At 38.1% G+C, this 24,069-nt stretch overlaps 1 protein-coding gene and 2 non-coding genes across 3 annotated transcripts in view; all 3 read right to left on the reverse strand.

The window, feature by feature from the left end:
- Positions 1-12,060: 12,060 nt before the first annotated feature.
- TRNAP-AGG (transfer RNA proline (anticodon AGG)) lies at positions 12,061-12,132 on the reverse strand. The gene has a single exon. It is a non-coding gene; the product is annotated as a tRNA-Pro (tRNA).
- Positions 12,133-14,035: 1,903 nt separating this feature from the next.
- Positions 14,036-14,108, reverse strand: TRNAR-UCU (transfer RNA arginine (anticodon UCU)). Its single transcript has one exon. It is a non-coding gene; the product is annotated as a tRNA-Arg (tRNA).
- A 2,648-nt stretch (positions 14,109-16,756) lies between these two features.
- The window catches only part of LOC149848770 (fatty acid amide hydrolase-like), a 47,972-nt gene continuing 40,659 nt past the window's right edge, over positions 16,757-24,069 (reverse strand). Inside the window, exon 5 of the mRNA XM_089997356.1 lies at positions 16,757-17,088. Coding sequence (XP_089853482.1) covers positions 17,002-17,088 — 87 coding nt within the window. The 3' untranslated portion in view covers positions 16,757-17,001. The remainder of the gene's footprint in view (positions 17,089-24,069) is intronic.

Below are 24,069 nucleotides of genomic sequence, written 5' to 3' on the forward strand. Positions count from 1 at the left end.
TTTTTAGGTAGTTTTTCTTCATGAGCGTCAAGCCTAAATCATGTGTGCATTGCATTCTTTTGTATATTTCTATGAGTTGTGAACTGTGAGACAGGTAGAACCTATGCAGACTCATTCACATATCGTATCAGGTAAGATTCCATAGTATGGATCAGATGACCTCTACCCTTTTCTCCCATTCATTTTGTTTTCATATGCATTTACTTAGTTTCATGCAAGCATGGGGGAGTGCCACTGAGGACAGTGCCATTCAAGCATGGGGGAGGGTGTAGTTGGCACACCCAAATTTTTTATGTTTTAGTACTTGCATGTTTGATGTCAACTCATAAGAATTAGGCTTTTAAGGAATGAGTTTGATCTTATATGAATGCTTTACATAATCTAATATTTTTAGAGAATTTTTAAGCCCCACGAAAAACTTTTTTTGACACGAATCTAGAAAATCGTGGTTGTTTATATGGATTTCAAAGAAATGATTATAGATGATGTTAGAGTTTATTTTGAATCACAAGTATGAATATGCACAATTTTATTTTTGAAAACTAAGCAAATGAACAACATTGCAAAAGAGCTCAAAAAGTGAAACGAGCATACGTTTAGTTGTTTGATATCTTCGTACTCTCTAGTAGTTGGGCTTAGACACAAGTTGAAGTGTTTGAGTTCCATGTTGAAAAGGATAATGAAGGAAGTCAATTCTTTGTCTACGTTGATATCTGTGGCCTATTTTGTTCGAGCAAGTAGTCTGAGGGGTGTTTACACCTGGTGCCCTAAGGCTATCTGGTTTGGGAGTCATCGGCCTGAAAGCCCGTTACATGAACTTTATAAAGAGCCTAATAGATATTGACATTGCACATGACAGAGAAGTAGACTATACGTAAACTATAAAAAATTGAAGGTCTAGTGACTCGAGCAATTAAGTCTGAGGGATACTTTGTATCTGGTGCCCTAAGGTCATCTCGCATGGGAGTCACTAACCCAAAGCTCATTACACGAGTCACGAAAACTAGAAATTTGGTATAGTGCTCATAAAAAGAATAGAAAAAAATGTGTGAAAAAAAAGAGCGTAAAAGAGAAAAGTTCATTGCTTAAAAGCAAATATTGAGAAAACCTGTGCAGAACACATATGAGTGAGGATAAGTAAATAATCACATGTATGTATTTGAATTTCTGAGAATGAAACATAAATGATTATATTATTTAGAAAAGTGAAAGAAAATATTTGATTCTGTGGTGGCAGGTAGAAGACTCTAATCATGTTTTGATAATGCAATGGCATGAAATATTTGTACATACATCAGACTTCCAATTGCCTGAGTATAGGGAACATTCAACTTTTCTTGTCCATCTTTTGGACAATCATTCTTACTTAGCTTTTGGCCTTTTACTAGAGGAGTACCCTTTGCCTTGGTACTTTCTATTCTAATTGTTTTTAGAATGTGGTCAAGATATTTTTCTTGACTTAGACAGTAATTTCAATTTTCTATCTCTCTTTATCTTAATTTTACGGATATATGAAGCTTTACCCATATCCTTCATTTCAAATCGAGAACTTAACCATGCTTTAGTCATATTTATCATGTCTATATCATTTTCTGCAATTAATATATCATCAACATAGAGAGATAATACAGTAAACTTACTCCCACTATTCTTGGCATATACACAGTGGTCCAAACTATTTGCCTCATAACCCAATTTGGTTATAGCATTATGAAAAGTCAAATACCACTGTCTTGATGATTGCTTAAGTCCATACAAGGATTTATTTAACTTGTATACCTTATCCTCTTAACCCTTAATTTCAAAACCTTCTGGTTGCTGTATGAAAATAATTTCATTTAATTCACCATTTAAGAAGACTGTTTTCATATCCATTTGATATTGGTAAAGATCAAAATAAGCTACCAATGCCAAAATAATACAAATAGATGCCAGTTTGGCTACAGGAGAGTAAGTTTCTTCATAATTAATCCCTTCTCGTTGAGAATAACCTTTTGCTACTAATCTTGCCTTGAATATATTAATAGATTCATCTGCTTTGAGTTTTTTCTTGAGAACACACTTACTACCAATTACCCTATATTCACTAGGCAAAGTAGCTAGTTCCCAAACTTTATTCTTTTCTATGGAGTTCAACTCATCTTTCATTGCTTTCTTTTATAGTCCATACTCATTAGAAGCAACTGCATCTTCAAAATTCATGTTGTCAAGAGTTTTATACAAGTCTATGAAATAGCATAATTCATTACTCAAGAATGTATAATAATCATTCAAATAGGATGAAAGAGTTCTTGTTCTTTTCTGTCCAATTACTGGTTGTGAATTTTGCTTATTATTCACAACTGGATTATTATGCTCTAACTTTTGACTTGGTACTCCAAGATCATTTATGATATCAAGAAAGACACTATCATATTCAGGATCAAAATTGCTTTCTTGAGTTTCTAGGAATTCTACCATTCTACTCTCTATAAATTTTTTTCCACGATTATATAGTTAGTATCCCTTTGATCCTTTTGAGTATCTCATGAAGATACATTTGATAATTTTGCTATCTAACTTGTCTCTTATTTGACTAAGAATCAACACATGAGCAAGTGATCTCCACTTTCGCAAATGACTCAAGTCTGGCTTTCTACCAATCCATAATTCATGGGGTGTAAGCTCTACAACCTTAGAAGGAACCTTGTTTAGGATATACATGGCAGTACAAATTGCTTCTTGCCAAAAATTTTTGGAAAGATTTGCATATGCCAACATAGACCTTGTCATATCCATTAAGGTTCTATTCCTTTGTTCTGTTACACCATTCTGTTATGGTGTATAAAGAATAGTTGTATGAAGAGTTATATTATTATTAATGCAAAAGGTTTTAAACTCATAACAATTATATTCACCTCCTCTATCAGATCTAATAACTTGAATTTTTCTTCCTAGTAATCCTTCAACTTCATGTTTATATACCTTAAAATTTTTTAGAGCTTTAGATTTTTTAGAGATTAGGTACATGTAGCCATACCTTGAGTAGTCATCTATAAATGTGATGAAATATGATTTTCTTTCATGTATTTCTACTGTTAAAGGTCAATAAATATCTGTGTATACTAAAACTAGTGACTACGTGACCTACTACCCTTAGGAAAAGGTTTTCTAGTCATTTTACCTAATATGCATGGTTCACATTTTTAAGAGAAGGTAATAATCCCATACGAATTATTCTTTTTATTTTATTGACATTTACATGTCCTAATCTTAAATGCTATAAATATGCATCGACATTAAATGTACAATCAATATAACCAGAAATATTTATTGTATTATTTATAGAAGGAGTTACATTAAGACAAAAGAGACCATGGTCAGTATCATAGTGACCCCTGAGTTTCACTTTTTCTTCTTTTCCAATAGTGACCTTGTCATCCCGGAAGCAGATTTTGAATCCCTTTTTAGCAAAATGTCTCACTGCTAAAAGATTCCTTCTCATGGAAAGTACATAAAGTACATTTATTAGTAGGAGACTGGTTCCTTTTACTTGAAGCTTGTAGGTCCTTATCCCGACCACACCACTATAGGTGTTATTTCCTATATACACCTTATGATATACATGCTTCGATTCTTTCATCTCTATAAGTCCTTCCTTTGTCTTAGACACATGTGGCGTCGCCCCTGAATCAATCCACCACCTTGGGAGATCACTATTTGCGATCAATGATTGAGACATAGTGCATACTAATTCTCGTTCTCCATTTATTTGCTTTCCTGGATTCTTTCTTTGTTCTATTTGGGCAATTATTCTTGAAATGCCCAACTTTTTCATAAGAGAAACATGCTCTCCTGGTTGCAGTCTTGGAGCTTTTTGTTTACACTGGACGCTTCTTGTTGAATTTATTCTTCTTAAATTTCTTGAAAAATGTGCCTTTAGGCTTGAACTTGTGAGCGGTTGCTGGGAAGGATTCTTGGATATTCATAACTTCTCCCTTATTGTCTTTTGACATGTGCTCTTGCTCAAGGGCTAATTGCAGAGGGAACTCAGTTAAAGTAAGACTTTTCTAATTTAATATCATGGCAATTGACACCATCTTCCAAGTTGGAGGAAGGCTATTTAGTATGGTGGAGATTTGCATGCGCTCGGGAATATCATTTTCAGCTATGACTAAGTCCTTAGCTATTACCAGTATTCGATTCACATGATCGACCACGTTGTCTGACTCTTTTATCCTGCATGAGTTGTATTGCTCAAGAAGAAGTTGAATGTGGGTTTCTGAAGTCATATCATTAAACACTCGGATGAGGTCATCTTGCATAAATGTTAGAATAGTTGCTCAAGCAAGTTGATCATTTTCGATAAACTTATTATGATCTTTCTTCTCTTCTTCACTTGATTTATCAGTTAGTGAAGATTTTACATTGTTCAATACGTATAGGGTCTTGTCATGTGTTAATAGATATTCCATCTTCCTTCTCCACACTCCAAAATTCGTCCCACTGAGTTTTTTGATTTTGGATAACTTAGTCATGATTTTTTTGATTTGCCATATTCCTAATTATAAACAAATATTGAAATTAATAAAGCTTATTTCAACTAATATTTATAAATGTAACTAGTTTTAATCCTTCTAAACTAGTTTAGCATGCAATATGGTCTTTAAGTACGCAAGAAATTATCGAAAATTGCTAAATTTAAGCACTATTTGACAAAAATAAGTAGCAAGTGATTTTCAAAAACTCAGAACCACTTTTCTGCAATTTTAGAAAGTAATATGAGAGGTTCTATGTAAACAAAAATCACAAAAACCTGTTTCTATAATAAAGCAGAATACTTTATGAAATTTTTGAGTTTATCAGAAAAGATAAACCACTTTTTTACAATTTCTAAAAAGGCAGAAGCCTTTTTAAGCAAAAACGAAAACATAAACCTCAAAAAGATTTTTTTTTCAGTTAAACAGAAAGATTTAACTCTCTTTTTGTAATTTTAAAAAAGATCAGTAGCCTTTTCTTAACTATTCAGTAAACTATATATACATGAAATTTCTTGTATTTAACAGAAAAGAAAAGAATCACTTTTTGCAATGTCAGAAAAGTTGGTATACTGTTTTTTGTTTTTCAGAAAAACCAACCCTGTTTTCAAATTTTATAAGAAATTTTAGGTTTAAGTTGAAAATTTTATTTTATTTTATTTTTTATGTAAAAAGGCTTATGCATTAAAACAAAAGGAGAACTCGTTTAGGGTTCCACTTTTTCTTTTGTTTTAAGAAAGAGGGGAACCCACCGGAGCGACAGAGGCATCAGGTTTTTCAGTGCTCGATAGTTTGGCAAGGAACGATCACCTCCTCCGGCCTATCTGGCGATGCCCCGACGAGGTGAAGACTCTATTCCCCTTCTTCTTCTTCCCTTTTTGTTTGTTTTTTTTTTTTTTGTTATCTGTTTGTCGCTACAGGAGGCAATCTGACGTCGGTCCAGCGACAGTACACCGCACCCGGCTACTAGTCCGACGACAGTATGCCACACTAGACTAAGTGACTGGTGGTCGCCGTATGACCTCTGAAGGCCTCCACGACCTTTGTCTACCACTGCAGGCAAAAATTTGGCTGCAAATCCGGCCTCCGATCGAAAAGGGTGAGCGATTCTGGGCCTCCTTTTTTTTCTTTCAATGGCTTTAGTCGATGCCTCTGCAGGCGTTTTCCGTTCGGTAACGCCTCTAAGGAGAGAGAGAGAGGAAAGAGGGAACCAAACCCTCTTCCTCTTCTCTTTTTTTTTTTTCAATTTTACGCAAATCAGGAACACTTGGTTCGCCGATTTATCTAAATCAGAAAAATAAAAACTGACCTCTTGTTTTGAATTTTGATTTTTCTTTATATGCCTTTTTCTAGCGATGAGACGCTGCCATCACCAGCGTTCAATTTCTGCGTCAACACGCCCGCATACACAAATTGCTTTTGGCACCGTCAGGGACCTGTCGAACCTGGTCAGATACCAATGTTGGGACCTTTATGCACGGATGCAGAATTGCAGCGGTGGTGAAGATGTCGTTGTTATGCTCGAAATCACCAGGGAGTCGACACTCTCAACCCTTTAACAAGTTTGAATGCCTTTAGTAACTGAAACTGTTACTTTCTATAAATGCTTGTATGATTAATTGAATGATTCATCATCTATGTACCATACCCTTTTCACTGCATTTATAGTTGTGAATAGTTCAAGTTTTTGGGACACACCTTTGGGAGAAATCTCTTCATCCCCCAAGAGACACGTCTCTTGCATTTGAGTATTGTGACGTTGGAATGACACCCAACAGTCACCTTATGGCCACATGGCCTTACATATGTTTCATTTAGCACCGTGCCCATTTTGTAGGTTTCCATTTACCGGTGATATGTCTACTTAAAAGGGCTACTGTGTGTTTATGTATCCAAGTGAGTTTTTTTAGACTGGTTTGGATCATAGTCACAAATACGAGTCTCAGCCATATCTTGGTGAGGCAATTTCTTGCTATATTATAGGTTAGGTTGATAAATCTCGAAAAGATCTAGAGGCTTAAAAAATTATAAATGTAAAAATAACAAAATTAAGTAAGAAAACATCATGTTTAGACAATAAAATGCATATCACTACAAGAAACCTGTGGATTAGCGACGACGTAAATCTGTCGCTAATTCGATGCTAAATGGTTTAGCGATAGATTAGCGTCAAATTAGCGATGAATAACTTTCATCGCGAATTTTTCGATGCTAAGTAGTGACAGAACTTATCCGTCGCTACTGTCGTCGCTAATTTGCGATGGATTAGCGACGAACATGATCCATCGCGAGTCCTTCGCTATTTTAAATTAGCGATGGATAATATCCGTCGCTAATCCGTCGTTAAATTTAAAAAAAAAAATAAAAAAATTGCTCTCTGCCAGCGCGTTCTCCGACAGGGAGCAAATTTTTTTGCACAGGCGGGTTCCGGCGTCGGGACGCTCTTCCGCAGCGAGCCAATCACGACGGAGGGCCTCAGGCGAGGGAGAGGCAGGACGAGCGGTGGAGACCGGCGAGGGGCACCGCCGGGAGGAGGAGGATGGCGCGGAGGAGAGGTAGTGGGAGGAGGAGGACAGTCCGGGGGCCGACGCCAATCACGCTCGGAAGGCCTCAGGCGAGGGAGAGGCAGGACGAGCGGTGGAGACCGGCGAGGGGCACCACCGGGAGGAGGAGGACGACGCACGGGGGAGAGGTAGCGGGAGGAGGAGGACGGTCCGGGGCCGACGCCAGTCACGCTCGGAGGGCCTTAGGCGAGGGAGAGGTAGGACGGGCGGTGGAGTCCGGCAAGGGGCACCATCGGGAGGAGGAGGACGGCGCGGGGGAGAGGTAGCGGAAGGAGGAGGACGCTCGGAGGGCCGCTGCACGTCGTCAGAGGAAGGGTGGTTTAAATCAAACGGGGGGGGGGGGACGGAGGGAGGGAAAATTTCGTGCCTCAGGCGGGATGGTTTAAATCGAAAATTAGCGACGGAATTTTTCCCTTGCTAATTAGTATTTTTTGTAGTGTTTTGGCGACAGAAAAATTTTGTCGCTAATCCATCGCTAAGTAGCGACGAATTTAACGAGGGAAATATTTCCGTCGCTACTTTTGCAAATATTTCGAATGTTAGCGACAAATAGTTTTCTTCTGCTAATCCGTCGCAACTTTGCGACGGAAAAAATCCGTCGCAAATATCCGTCGCTAATTAGCATTTTTCTTGTAGTGTATGTAATAAAAGAAATAAGTAAAAAGTGTAAAAGAAAGAGAAAGAACATATTTAAGATGTATAAAATAAATAAAAAAAGTCAAAATAATTGATAACATCTCGATATTATCATGAGAATATTACAATATTCTCGTGATAATATCATGATGTAATTAAATTGGCAATATTTTCAAAATATTGCGATATTTTACCTTTCATATCGTTCGCTGAAAATACAGCAATAATAGCACTTTATTTTGAAAATATCTTCGATAACTGTGACTATGGTTTGGATTAACCTGCTTGCCTAGGTAATCCTGATAAGGTATTTGGCAATGTCCTGGCTTGTCCTAATTTTCTGGACAAGAAGATACATCTCCTTTGTATTTGTTCAACTTTCTTTTCTTGATGATCCTATTGTGATGTTCTCCTCCCCATGTCCTTACCATCCAGTGTGCACCTATTCTTTAACTTATCATGTTATCATGTTCTTAAAATGCTATGTCGCACAGACATGTCCAAAAGGACATGGGATACAACTTGTTAGTGCAGTTTTTCATTATCAACACTACATATGGGACATGACAGGGACGCAAACTTGAGTATTTCCTGTGACATAGCTAAAATGTTGCAGGAATACAGGTCATGGCTAAAGGACACTGGAAGATACCATTCATGTAATTTCCCATTAGGAATGGTGTACAAGGGGCATGACACGGGTAATATCCCTGTGACATAGTTTCCATCACCATACTAGTTTGCTCTTTCATAGTATTTCGAACATCGACTTCTCTTATCTTTAATTATGTTCTTTTGTATCACTGCAGGATTCTGTCCATCTTAACTACCCAGCTTTTCAGTTCTGGGAACCAAATAACCACAAAATCTGATCAAGTATCAAATTCACAGTCTGATATCCCATTACTTTGATTGGTAATGATGGTCTAATGCTGCAGGTTCGTAGGGTAACCAAACCAAGATGTTCAGGCTCTCGGGGAATTATGGCTGCAGTATGGAAGTTCCACACTGAGGAAGATGGAGGAGTTGCTGAGTTTGAAATCTGATTCTGAAGGCTTGAGGGCAACCTTTTTAACTCATTATATGAAGGACTTGAGCTAATTTCCCTTTTCCTACCAAAATATCCATTGAGGTGATGACAACTGAGCTGTCTGTTTCAGTTACTATAAAACTTATATGGCTAAGCGTATTGGTTGACATGCTTTAACATTATTTTTGTTTATTTTTACAGGTATAAATTATGAATTATGACTGGAAAATAGAAGTCCATGTAAGAAAAGAGTCTGCCTAGTTAAGTCACAAACGATGTGCATTGTAGGCAAAGTGGCTTTTCTAGTAATTGATAATGTATTTTTCCAAGAGTTTGATTTGAATTCCAGACAATTATCCACGGTTAATTTGTATATAGGATAATTTTTGCAGCAGTATGAGATATATGTCAACTTTTAATCTGTTTTATTCTTGCCAGTCTTTATTCGCATACATGTTTCTTAGAAATTTGGTTTTGTTGCTTAAAACCGTCTCATGCATTAAGAATGGAGAATGAAAGACCATGTAAGTAAATGATGCATGTTTGCTTGCCCTTGTGAAATGTGTAAATAATGCAAATGTGAATATGATTCCAATTCATGAGGTCTCCCGCATGAATCGGAATCACATGCTTTGTGGATAAATGGCCTTGTGTGAATCAGAATCTCACAATTGTAACATTCAGATTCACATTGGGGGCCAAGCAAACGTGTAAGAGATTAAATATTGGAGTATACAGTTTCATGATGACTCCTAAACAAAGGCAAACATGATTGGCATTCTAGGCAAAGTGGTTGTGATACTGGCTGTCTATGCCTCCTTTTTCCTGAGTTTTACCTGAATTCCAGAAAAGGCTCTATTTTGGACCCTTGCATTGAGAAGGAAATACCATTTCCATATGTTGCCAAAATCTGGTGTTGAGGATGGAGTTGCCAAATACATCTTCTTGCGAATGGTGATGGAATGTGGTGTTGGGACTGCCAACTCCATTCCTAATTAGGGATGGCAGTGGGCGGGGCGGGGCAGGGGACAAGGTCTCCACCCCCGCCCCCACCCCAAGATTTTATCCTCCACCCCCGCCCCGCCTCCCTGGCGGGGATGGATTTTATCCTCCACCCCCGCCTTCATCCCCATTTCATGTCCTCCATCCACGGTTCAAACGGGGATGAGGCAGGGTGGGGCGGGGATATTGCGGGGAAAAGTGGTCGGGGCGGGGTTGGCGCGGGGATCGGGGCGGGGGCGGGGCGGGGCGGGGCGGGGAAAGTGCACGTCCACCTCCACCCCCGGACGGGGATGGATTTTAACCTTCGTCCCCGCCTCCATCCCCGTTTCATACCCTTCATCCCCGGTTGGGTGTGGCCCCGCTTTCCCCCGGTCCACTGCCATCCCTATTCCTATTGCAGTTTTTGCATCACTACAGCTCCGAAACAGCAGAGAGCATGAGAGTGCCGGGGAAACTGCAACACACCTCCAATTCAAGGCTCTCAAACAGAGCCTAATTTTAATGAAGGATAATTTCTGAAGCAATGTAGCATATTTTAACTACTGATTTTCTTTCCAGTCATGATTCCCAAAAATGTCATCCAGAAAATTTGTTCCTATTATGTAGCTCGGCTTGGTTCAGAACTCCATACAACACTATCTATTCCTCCCATGTTTTTAGGGCAATTTCAAAGTATTGTGGATATTTGATATTTGGTGGTGAAATAAGATTGGTTGTTGGTGATGGTGAATGTGAATAAGAAGATAACAATGATAATGATTATGAATGGTGATTTGTGGTGATTGTAGTCATGATATTGTGGACATGTTGATGATCTTTGTCACAAAGATACGGGTATACCCCACACCAGGCAAATGAAAACCTATCCAATAGAAAACATCTCAAACCTACCCAATAAGAAACATTTATCGGATTTTTTGTATGTTTTCAAAATTCTGGCCGACCAGATGTGTTTAGCATGATTGATTTACTAGAAATCGACACTTGCATCATGTATTTTGGATGAAAAATGGTATATGGAGCTTCAAAATTTTATGAAATTGTAGGCAGTTAATTTTTTAAATCTTATAAAAATATATCCATGGACCGGAATCAAATGCTTCAAGAACTGATTCCTATAAAAATATGCACATATATTACATCTGTAAGGTCATTATTTTGAAAAAACACCGTAAATCCAATAAAAGTTTCTTATTAGGTAGGTTTGGGAAGTTTTCATTCCCCAACACCATACTCGAGTTAAATTTCTTTGCACGACGGCATGTTTTTCTAAATTTTTTAATTAATAAAATTTATTTATATATTTTAATATATAAAAATTTTTTATGAGCAAATATTATACTAATATTAAACATATTAAAATAATGTCTATGCATGGGAGTCGTGTAAATGTGTCATAGCATATCTGTCTGGCTTGTGCTGCCAAAATGTGGTAGTAAGTCGTGTTGCCAAAATGTTGTAGTGGGGATGGAGTTGCGAATGACGTCCTTGTGTGAATGACATTGAAGCGTAATGTCGGGGTTGCCTCCTCCATCCCCTCCCCCATTGAAGTGTTTTGGCAACACCTGATATCCCAAACAATATAGGCTGTTAAGGAAACCACAACGCTCTGCTCCCAAACAACAGAAGGTGTTAGGCAAACCCCAACGCACCTCCAATACGTGACTCCCAAACATAGCTAATTAAAGTTGCATAGTACAAATGGGTGGTGCCTTGAGGGCGGATCAGGTGCAATCACATTGCACACTTTGAGTGTGCCGCTGCACCGGTCCGCCCTCCATATCAGCTGTGGGGCTCAACAGAAGATGGAGGGCAGATCAGGTGCAGCGGCACACTAAAGCGTGCAATGTGATTGCACCTTAGGGCAACGCCGATCTTAAGATGGAAGCAACGAACGTGGCTTCGGTCTTGATAATGTGGAGGCACGTCTATTTTGATATTTGAGTTTATCCCCATAGCATTACAATAATATGGCATTTTGGTCGTGTCCCTGTTGATATGATCTGACACGTTATGACTCAGACATACATAGACACGTATGGATATTATTTTAATATCTTTAATCGTTTTAATTTTTTTAATAATATCTTATTAAAAATATATTTTTAGTGGCATTTACTCAAAGGGATCAGTTGAGGCGTGAGCAACTGAGCATTTTTCTTTTCAAGTATGAAGCTTTGCTCGGTTCATCAGTGAAGTTCCCCCAGTCCAATGCCAATCGTGTGGTCGTCCGCTCATCTGAACAATGGACGGCAGCAGATGGACAGATGACATGATGGGGACGGGACCGTACCAAAAGGTAAAAAGCATGGGGGCATTCCGAGAATTGAACTCGGGACCTCTCGCACCCTAAGCGAGAATCATACCACTAGACCAAATGCCCTGATGTTGGTATGCTGGAAGCCAGGTTTTATATCATTAATAACAAGAAAAGGCATACATAGCAGCATAATGCGAACCCAACCGAAGTTAAGAAAGATTATAATATGATGTAGCAAAAATGCCACTAACACCATAAGGCTTGGGAAATGGCAAAAACTAAGCAGTAAGGGTTTGGGGTAGTGGGTTTGGGCTTAGGCCGCTAGGCAGGTGCTCTAGGTTTGAATCTTATGGGTGCCACCCCTTGCACAAGCCGATGCATGACGATTCTTTGGGGGCCAGGTGTAAAGCCCACCGAGTTTTATGCTGTCAGCACAGCGAACGCAAGCTCGACAGGCAAAGCCAACGCGGCTAAGTCTCTGCAGAGCCGGACCTGTAAAGAGGCCAATGAGGCTTGGGCCTCAGGGCCCCTGTGCCCAAAAAAAAATTTAGGGGCCCATTTTTAAGGCCCGAGCTCCCAAAAAAAAAAAATTTTAGGGGCCCATTTTATTGTTATTTTGATTCTTTAAAAAAAAATCTGAGTCACTGCCCCTGAACTCATACTATTAATAGGGGGCCCATTTTTTCCCTCCGCCTCAGGCCCCATAAAACACAGGTACGGCTCTGGGTCTCTGATCCTGGTGGCAATTTCTCCGTGTAAACATAAAAAAAAAAATACGGTGATCCAACCAACCGGGACTCCGCTTGTCAGGTAGGAGCAGCTAGTGGACATCACCTTGTGTTGGGACGTTGCATAGTTGTTTAACTGGTAGGGGTCTGCTTAACCCCAGCTTGCCTTTCAAAAAAAAAAGGTGATCCAGCAAAAGACCTGAATGCTTCATATCTCAAATCGGAGGGTCCCATGCCAAAAGTATGCATTATGCAAACATTTGATTCTCAATCCTTTTGATACAAAATTAAAAAGGACCCGAGATTAGAGGATCTTTGGCCCGAAACCCAGAACACCACATCAATCCATTGATTCCATCTGTGGGTCGGTCCTATTCTTTTGCTTTTCTAGCAACAAGTAACCACCCTCAGCTTTTGAACCCACATTTCTAAATTGATGGTCCAAATGATTTACCATTGCACCAACCAATGACTCTTGCGACCCATATTGCAGGAACCCGAAATCCGAAATCATATAACAAAGATCGTTTCCCCGAAGTATCACGAAGTTGACACCGGCCAAATATGAAAAAATCACCAGAAATCTGAGAAGAGAGAGAGAGAGAGAGAGAGAAATATTAAAAAAAAGGTTAAAATTAACATTTTCAAAAATTAATTACTAGGTGACGAAAAAGTAAACCAGGCAACAATATGAGCAATGTTATTAAAATCGAATCGGATCAACCTGAATCGGCTGACTCAACTCAGAATTGATTCAACTTTAGGGTCAAACGGGTTACGGGGCGCCATGAAAAAGCCAGTTGATGTAACCTTGAAGCCGCTGAATCAGCTCTTTCGAGCTGAATCGAGGTCAAATTGCCCTATTTCTGATTTTTTTGTAACTTTTAATATTTTTTTAATTAAAAAAAATTAAGTCTATCGTTCAGCTCCATTCGATTTGAGGTAGAATCGGCCGATTCCCTGAATCTTTTAGAAAGCCGATTCACTTCACAAACGGATTTTGATAAACATCAAATCTGAGCAATTCTTGAGAAAGCAAAGCACTTATCATAAAAAATTTGGCGACTATACATGAATTCTTCTTAAGTACTTGTCTCGAATTAAATTACCAATATATGTAAAAAACAGACACAAGGAGAAGAATATTGCTTGCTTTGGCTTGGATTTGAAACTTCGTGTATGAGAACAAATCGATAAAGAAATAGTGAGCGCAAACTATATGTAACCAAACAAGAGAAAGGGAAAAAAATGAAGAAAAACAAAAGATCAAGTATATAAAATAAAGAACACAACAAACGCACGCCCGGTGGAACTCGAACCCACAATCGCCTGATTAGAAGTCAGACGCCTTATCCATTAGGCCACGGGCGCTGATTTGATTTATCGATGATTCTACATACTATTTTTGACAACCTGCTTTTCTACCTCCGAAAATTCTGATGAGCTAAGTACTTGGATGCCGTCCATCATCAAAATGAACAGCGCCCAAGAACCGTCAAAAGCTTCTTGTTTTGAACAAATTCCAGCCATCCATTTTTTCAACCACTGATGCCACTCTTCTAGAAAGTAGACTGCATCCAATTTTTTTGTGGGACCCATCTAGGTCGGGACCATCCTTTTTGACAACCTTTGGGTGCCATTCATCTTGATGATGGACGGCATCCAAGGTCCCCTCTCCTCCCAAATCTCTGATGAGCTACGTGCTTAGATGCTTCCCATCCCCTTTCCACCCAGTTGGGCTTGCATCCAAACCCGAGAGTGGGTAGGGATGTAAATGGGTCAGATTTAGTTCGGATACTGAAGCCAACTTGATTGGATTTCGCCTATCCGGAGTTGGAGTTAGATGCAGATTTATATGAGAAAAGGTGACACTGAATCCAGATCCAATTAGATAATCAGATAACACTTTTATATACAATCAGATTCGGATGTAACACACTTATACCAAGTCCACATCCGATTAAAATGTTGTTTGTTCTGCAGAATTCCATTAAACATATTCACATTCGGTTGGGTATCTTTACCCAAATCCAATCTATTGGCATCCTTAGTCATGGATATTTTGTGACTTAGCAAAATAATGGCAAATTAATTCTGCAATTTTAAGTAGTCAAGTCTTGCCCCCAAAGGGGTTTGGCGTAGTGGGATGGGGCTTAGGCCACTAGGCAGGCGATGTAGGTTCAAATCTCACGGGCATTACCCCCTTGAACAAGCCAAAGAGTGACCACTCCCTAGGGGGCAAGGGGTAAGCCCGCAGTGTTTTAAATTGTCAAGACAGTGATCATAAGTACGGCAGACAGAGCCAGTGCGGCTAGGTCTCTGATCTTGGGGGCAGTTTCTCCGTGTAAATATAAAAAAAAAACAGTCAGGTCTTCTAACAAAAAGATTGAAATGGATCTTTAGGGTGAAAAATAGTATAAAATATGGTTAAATTGATACGACTTTCGTTTTCCAAATTAGCTTCTTTATCAGGCAATTGTTTTACTAAAAAGAAAAAAGAAATAAATATAATAGAGCTAACATGTTGATCAAGATGGTTAAATAGGAGTAGGGTGAGAATGGACCAACCAGACTTGATTTAATTTTATATCTACATCCAAATGTCCAATTCCCTTTTTTTCTCGATTATGGATCTCAAAAAAGAAGGATTTTCTGAAAATTCAAGTTAAAATATTGTTTTTCTCTTCATGATATGTGAAGATGTGCACATCCAACAGTGTGTTTGGATGCTATCAAAATTGGATTGAAAACCAGATCCTTGGTGTTGTCTGGTGCTGGATGCTTGAAAAACTGTAGAAACATGTTTGTGTGTGTAGTTTTTTGCTAGGCCAAGGGAGAACTCCCCAATCACGGACCGCACATTGGAAGGCCTCTAGTTGGTAAAACCATTGGGGTAGGGATGTCAATGGGTCAGATGTAAACAGACATTTGACCTAAATCCAAATCCAATTAGTCAGATTCAGTAGCCAAATCTGCAACGGATTAGAAATCAGATTCGGGTTCAGTGTTGAGTTTTCCATTGAAACCTGACCTGAATCAGACTAAAACCTGAAACTGATTAAGTGTAAATATCGGGTTTTAAGCTAATCGGATCTGGATTCAGTTTTAACTTTTTTCCATCATACTCTGAATCCAAATCCAAATCCGATTAGCTCGGATCCCATTAGATTTTATCTTTTTTCTATCCGAATCCGACCGGTTGACATAGGATGATCAGCTCAAGAAAAGCTTCAGGTCAGCTTATGAGAAATGTTTATTTATCTGTTTCCAATGCTGTAGGAGTGGAGCAAGGAACAAACACTAGATTTCAGCAATACAAATAATAAAAGTGGGGTAATATTTGGTATTGCCATTAACACCATACCATCTAATAGACCACACACCAGTTATTGTCGCAATAACCTACACAGCTTGGTTAATAAGAAATATATTGCATGGATATGATTTGCAAGCAGTTTTTTCAAGAGATTAAAAAATCAAAGGCATATATAATGTACTAAAATTTCCATGATTTCATGTCAAAATGGCGTGATCCAAAGCATGTTTCCTGCTAAAAAATGTGTTTAGCAGATTTCCTACTAAACGAACTATATTGCATGCAATTGTTAGTTCAGATTGAGCAGCTCAACCCTTGCACTTAAGACTTCTCACTAGGTAGATTGATGCTAAGGCCATAATAATCTAGCCAACAAGAGAAAAGAATATAATTTTCGTTCAACAAAAAAAAATTTCCATTAAGGGCCTGTTTGCAACCTTGAAAAATAATTGGAAAAAAAAATTCAGGATAAACTTTTTATGAGGAAAAAGTCAGATGTCCTTGTATTTAACTCTTTCTGACAAAAAAAGTTGGGTTAAAATTTTTCCATGCTTGCCAGAATCATTGGAAAATGGTGGGTTCCACACGTTCTGCAAGTTTCTCTTCCAAAATTTTTACCTGCAATCAAACGGGGCCATGGAACATAATCAAATTTCCGACAAGCCAAGTAGATATCCACAAATATGTAATAAGCAAGCTTGGCTTCTTGGAATCCACTTTATTTGTATATGGCTTCATTTATGGAATCAAACACATCCTACTCATCACATAAACTAGAAGACATCCCCAAGGCGAATTATTAAACAGGGATAAAATTTCAACTGTTTCATTATATTACTGTAATACCAACATAGTCCATTATTTATCCATCTTTCTAGACCAGGTGAAGCCCAAATACTTGCTTGCCACTCTTCAAATAAAACAAGTAATGGCCATCCCAACAAGTTGCTAACCTTCTGTAGATCCGTTCATTGCACATCCCCGAAGCAGATCATAGAAAATCTTTGGCCTCTTATAGCTTTGAATACACAAACTCTACAGGACAAATTTCATAAACAAAAAGTTAGGGGGGAAACTATTTTAAAAGAAATTTGAGAAGAACAAGTTCAACAAAGCACCAGTTTGGAGGGAAGCATTTACAACTTATAACATGTAAAAAATTAGTCACACTGCCGTAACACATGAAAGAATTATATATATATATATATATGAGCTTTCCCTTTTACAAGAATAGGTGTTTACAGCATTCGCTTTTACGAGAATGTGTTTACAGCATTATTGTTCCTCTTTCAAGCTGGTCTAAGTGCTTGTGCATGATGCACAAGCTTAAAATTGGATATACCAGCATGTAAAATTATATTGTACAATAATTTTACAATCTCAAATAAGTTCTAGGCCAGAGTTTCCCACACAGTGTATCAAAGTACAGTATAATTTCACTTGTTTGAGAATGTAATTACAATCTCAGGTTGGTTTGAGTGCCAAATGTCCCATGCAATAGACCAATCAACAAAAGAAGCTATAAAGAATCAATACAAAGAAATTGTTTGAGAATTAATAATAATTGACAAAGTGATTAGGAAGTGATAAAGGGTGGAGAAAACAAAAACGATTATAAATGAAAGCACAAACCATATTAGTAATTTACCAAATCACTTAACTAAAAAAAATAGTAATCACTACATAATGCCTCTTTTTGGAACAAGGGAAACACAATTCTATATTTGGGCCTATTGGGAATCAGGTTTTTGGAACAGGGTTCCAAGATTCCAGTACTCTTAGAACCCTAGGATTCATAGAACCTTGAGCTCTAAGTGTAATATCACGTATCTTCATACTTAGTCATTTTCAGGTTTTTCGAAAATTTGGGCAAGTATAGAAGAAAAATTGTTTGAACCTTGATATTAAACCGATGCTTTGGAGTCTGGGTTTGGCCTAGATCTCATCAGATAGGTCTAAAAGAGCCATTTAAAATGTAAGAAAGGATTTTATTTTTTACCTTTAAATTCAAGCGAAATTCGGGTTATTTTTGGGCAAAATTCAGAATTTATATTCATGTGATATATCGTTGGATGCGTCTCAGAACGCCAAGCGCAACGATATGTTTCTTTTCCAAATTCGAGTTTCAGTTGGCACAGAAATCACATTTTTTCAAAAAATGAGCAGTTTGTCGGATTAGAGCCAGATTTAGATCGGACTGAATCCAATGGGTTTGATCCGAATTATTATGGATCTGGACTCTATCCAAGACCTATATTAATCTGGATTTTGTCTAGTCCAAAATCTATTTGGATTTTTGGAAATGGAATTGGATTTTGGATCTGGATCCAGATCCAAATCCAAATCCAAATCCAAATCCATGCCCAACAATTTTATAGCTTTAAATTCATTTAGGAGCTTTAAAATGGAGTTAACTAAGGTTAAAAAGCCTCCCTAGTTAATTTGGCTATTTTTGGAAACTTTTAAATAATTATTAATTATTTAATACTAAATAATTAATATAAACAACAACAACAACTATGCCTTCATCCCAAAACAATTGGGGTCGGCGATATGAACCAACAAAGAAAATCATTTTGGGTCTTCCACATGAATCCTTCTCCTCCAATCATTTCTATCCAATGCCATGTCCTCGGTGAGGTTCAAAGCATTCATATCCTTTCCTATCATTTCCATCCAAGTCTTCTTAGGCCTACCCCAACCTCTTTTAACTAATATATTTTTCCATTTCTCCATCCTTCTAACTGGAGCATCATTAGGCCTTCGCCGAATATGTCCAAACCACAGTAAACGATTCTCTCTCATCTTATTTTCAATGGATGCAACGCCTACCTTTTTACGTATCTCATCGTTTCAAATCTTATCTTTTATTGTATTTCCACACATCCATCGAAGCATACGCATCTCAGCTACACTCATTTTTTTAATATGATGTCTCTTGGCAGCCCAACATTCTGTACCATATAGTAAAGCGGGCCTAATTGTCGTCCTATAAAAATTTCCCTTCAACCGCAATGGCATTCTACGATCGCACAACACTCCAGTTGCATTTTTCAATTTCATCCACCCAACCTTTATCCTATGATTTACATCTCCATCAATTTCTCCATCCTTTTGAATGATAGATCTCAAATATTTGAAACAGTCCTCCACCGGTATTTCTTGCTCACCAAGCTTCACTACACTCCCATCACTACTTCGTTGCTTACTAAACCGACATTCCATATATTCTGTCTTACTCTTACTCAACTTAAAACATCTTTCTTCCAATGTCTGTCTCCATAATTCTAACTTAGCATTAATCTCAGCTCTAGACTCATCAATCAAAACAATATCATCAGCAAACAACATACACCACGTCACATTTTCTTGAATTGATCTCGTAAGCTCATCCATCACTATAGCAAATAGGAAAGGGCTTAATGCTGATCCTTGATGTAACCCAACCGTTATAGGAAAATTAGTTGTCACCCATCCACAAGTGCGGACATTGGTTACTACTCCTTCGTACATATCTTTAATTATACTAATGTACTTAAGAGAAACACCTTTCTTCATTATTGTCTACCAGAGAACATCCCTAGGTACTCTATTGTATGCCTTCGCCAAATCAATAAAAGCCATATGCAAATCTTTGTTCCTCTCTCTACATCTCTCAATAAGTTGTCTAAGAAGATGTATAGCTTCCATAGTTGATCTTCCAAGCATAAAACCAAATTGATTCCCGGATATCATGACAACCTTCCTCAACCTATACTCAATCACCCTCTCCCAAAGTTTCATAGTATGACTCATGAGTTTTATACCACGATAGTTTGTGCAATCTTGTATATCACCCTTATTCTTATATAGAGGCACCAAAGTACTCTTCCTCCACTCATTAGGCATTTTATTTGTCTGCCAAATCTTGTTAAAAAGATTTGTCAACCATTCTAAACCTTTCTCACCCAAGTATTTCCAAGCCTCGATAGGTATACCATCTAGGCCAACTGCCTTTCTTGATTTTATTTTCTTCAAAGCCTCTGCAATTTCTTTCTTTTGAATCTTGCGCATGAAGTCACGATTCATCTCATAAAAAGGAATGAAGAAGTCTCCAAGATCCTGAGCATGACTTCCGTTAAATAGCTTATCAAAATAATCTTTCTATCTCTCCTTAATCTCCTCATCTTGGACTAAAACCCTTTGCGTTTCATCTTTGATACATCTAACCATACCCAGATCTCTCGATTTCCTATCTCTCATCTTTGCAAGCCTATAAATATCCTTCTCGCCCTCTTTGGTATCCAACTTGTCATAAACCTCCTTATATACCTTATCCCTCGTGTTTCGAACTACTTTTTTAGCTTCCTTCTTTGCTATCATATACTTTTCCAAATTCTCATTATCACGACTCTTACTTAGATTTCTATAACGCTCTCTTTTAACCTTACTAGCTAATTTGACATCCTCGTTTCACCATGATGTATCCTTACCTAGCGGTGCACCGCCTTTAGACTCACCCAATACCTCCTTAGCCACCTTTCTCATGCCACCCGCTATCTTATTCCATATTAAATAATTAATATATTATACTTAATTCTGAATTTATGTTTTTATGGTTGTTTAGGACTTATAAATGGAGTCCTTAAACGTACCTAAGAAAACTAAGGAGGGTTAGAGAAGAGACTTTTAAAAATTTAGAAACTTTGAAAAAGTCATTTTTTAAAAAAGATGGAACATTTTTGGAAAGAGAGAGAGAGAGAGAGAATCCTCAAAAGAGGAAACTCTCTTCTCCAGCCCATCTAGAAGGGGCTGGAGAAGGGGGAGGGCATCACCTCCCTCTTGGTCTACTTAAACAAAAAAAAAAAAAAGAGGGAAAGAAAGGAAGAGGAGAGAGAAGGAGAGGAAGAAGAGGAGGAGAAGAAGCCATCTTCTCCAAAACCACATACGTTCTTCACATCAATTCATATTTTTTCTTTTGATTTATGAAAAGGTACGGGTCTCCTCTTTTGAATCAAGTGAGAAAACGAATACCAATTGGATTTTCATGCAAGATTTTGGTGGAAATCCATGGCTAAAGAGTGAATCTGTATGTTCACTATAGAAAACATGGATGAGGATCCATGGATCCTCTTCCATGTGTGTGTTTTTTACCCTTTCCACATTTTTCAAAAGAGTAAATTTCTGTATATGCGAAAACAGAATTTTCATTGGTAATAAAAGCATGATTTAGTGTTTGCTTTGGATAAAAATATCGCTTTCCATGGATCGGTTCTTGATTCTCTTTATCTTTTCAAATATAAATCTGTACATGTAGGCATGCATATGTTCATCTAAGTATAATATGCATATGTTGAATGCATATATTCATCTAAGTATAATATGCAGACATGCATGTGGAATGCATAGGCTAAATATAAATTTGTACATGCATGCACGCTTGATTTAGAATATGTTCTTAGCTACATGTTCAATTGAAAGACTCATTGCTGAAGCATGTATTTGAGCAGGTGTGACAATATATATATATATATAAAGATAGATTTTTTCTGGTCTGGGCTAGAGCAGAACCCCAGCCAGTCGGCTGGGTGCAATTTATAAAAAAAAAAACAAAGTACAACTGTACAAGAACACCCCTGGTTATACAAACATATACCCAATTCTCACCTAATGGATGCCCTTGTGGCAACAATATATTCTAATACAAAAAAAAAAATACAGCCCAATACATTGCAATACGTAGCTATTCATAACATGAACATGAATTTCCTTCTCTAAGATTTGCTATCAACTCAGCCTACTAGGCTAGTCAAACCTTCTTTCAGTTGCTAATATATGCTGACAACAACCATAATAATCATAGTTTCAATGACCAAGCATTTGAAAGACAATTATGTGTGAGATTATGCCTTCACATGACTTATCTTTTTAAGATTTGCTATCAATACAGCCTACCACGACAGCTGAATTGACCAGTTCATGTTGTTTAAGTTGCTAATACATGCTCATACAAACTTATGTCACATGGGAGCGGGTACAGACAATTATGTGTGAGATTTCCTTCTCTAATATATATATATATATATATATATATATATATAATACAGTTTTGTCAGGCTTATGCTGGGTTGACTGGCAGCCGCAGCCGAGTCATACTCGGTTGGCCTGTCAGGCCCCGGCAGACCTGCACAGGTTCGGCCTGTGCAGGGTTTTTGGCTGGGATTTTCAAATCCCAGCCGACTACTAGTCGGCTCTGTGGGCTGGTTGACAACCCAGCCGAACTCGGTTCGGCTGACCTACCAGGCCTTGGCACCTCATTCCAGACCTAGCCTTTTGTTGGCTGACCTGGTACAAAATATATATATATATATATGTTGAAACCAAGATTGAGAACACTGGACAGAGAGAGAGAGAGAGAGAGAGAGATGGCTGCTCAATAAGAGAAATCGTTAACAATTATTAGGGCTTATCTCTATGTTAAATAGAGAGAGGCCAAAAGGAGAAATTACACATAAGTCCCTCATTAAAATAAAAATTCAAATGACCTCTAGTTTAGAAAAACTTAACCATAAAACCTCTTTATCTCAACACTCCCCCTCAAGCTGGAGCATAGATATTGATCATGCTCAGCTTGTCACAACAATGGGAAAAACTAGGCCTCGCAAGGGCCTTGGTAAAGACATCAGCAACTTGATCTTCGGAAGATACATGATCTGTACAAATATAACCAGCCTGAATCAAGTCACGTACATAGTGACAGTCAACTTTAATATGTTTAGTCCTTTCATGAAAAACTGGGTTGTTGGCAATATATGTAGCAGCCCTATTGTCACACACTATCACCATAGGTAGGGATACTTTCACCTGAAGTTCGGTCAAAACTGATTTTACCCACATGATCTCAGATGTGGTCTGAGCCATAGCTCGGTATTCTGATTCAGCACTCGACCTGGCTACAACAGTTTGTTTCTTACTCCTCCAGGTAACAAGATTTCCTCCCATAAAAACACAGAATCTAGTTGTTGACTTTCTATCTTCGATAGATCCCGCATAATCTGCGTCAGTGTAAGCAACAACGTCCAAGGAAGGATTTTGTTTAAACAACAGTCCTTTACCAGGAGATGACTTTAAGTACCTGAGAACCATTATAGATGCATCCCAGTGAGCTTTGGTAGGTTTATCCATGAATTGACTAATTTTACTCACAGCTAATGAAATGTCAGGTCTAGTAACAGTCACATATAACAACTTACCCACCAAGGATCTAAAACTGGTACTATCCACATATTCAGATTTCTCATCGAACATATGAGTTTTGGGATCCATAGGAATGTTAGCTAGCTTCGCTCCTAGCATTCCAGTCTCTTTTAATAAGTCCATCACATACTTTCTTTGTGACAAAACTAAGCCCTCTTTGTTTCTTGCAGCCTCAATACCCAAAAAATATCGAAGGGAACCAAGATATTTAGTAACAAAATGTTTCTGAAGATGATCCTTTGTTGCGGAAATATCTTGGGCACTGCTTCCTGTTAATATGATGTCATCGACATATACCACCATAACCACAATTCCAGAACTAGTTTTCTTGATAAACAAGGAGTCTGTTTCCTGTTAATATGATGTCATCGACATATACCACCATAACCACAATTCCAGAACTAGTTTTCTTGATAAACAATGAGTGGTCTGAGGCTGACCTGACAAATCCAAAATCCGACATTACCTCAAATAATTTTTGAAACCATGCCCGAGGACTCTGCTTCAAACCATAAATAGCCTTCTTCAACTTGCACACTTTCTGACACTCCCCCTGAACCTCAAATCCTGGGGGTTGTTGCATATAGACTGTTTCATGCAAATCTCCATACAAAAAGGCATTCTTGACATCCAACTGAGACAAGGGCCATCCATAGTGCAATGAAACAGAGAGAACGAGACGAATAGTGCCAAGGCGAGCGACTGGGGAAAAAGTTTCAAAAAAGTCAACACCATAAGTCTGAGTATAGCCTTTTGCAACCAACCGGGCTTTGTACCGTT

This window comes from Nuphar pumila, chromosome 1 (genome assembly GCF_984573655.1).
Source record: "Nuphar pumila chromosome 1, dmNupPumi1.hap1.1, whole genome shotgun sequence".
NCBI lineage: Eukaryota > Viridiplantae > Streptophyta > Magnoliopsida > Nymphaeales > Nymphaeaceae > Nuphar > Nuphar pumila.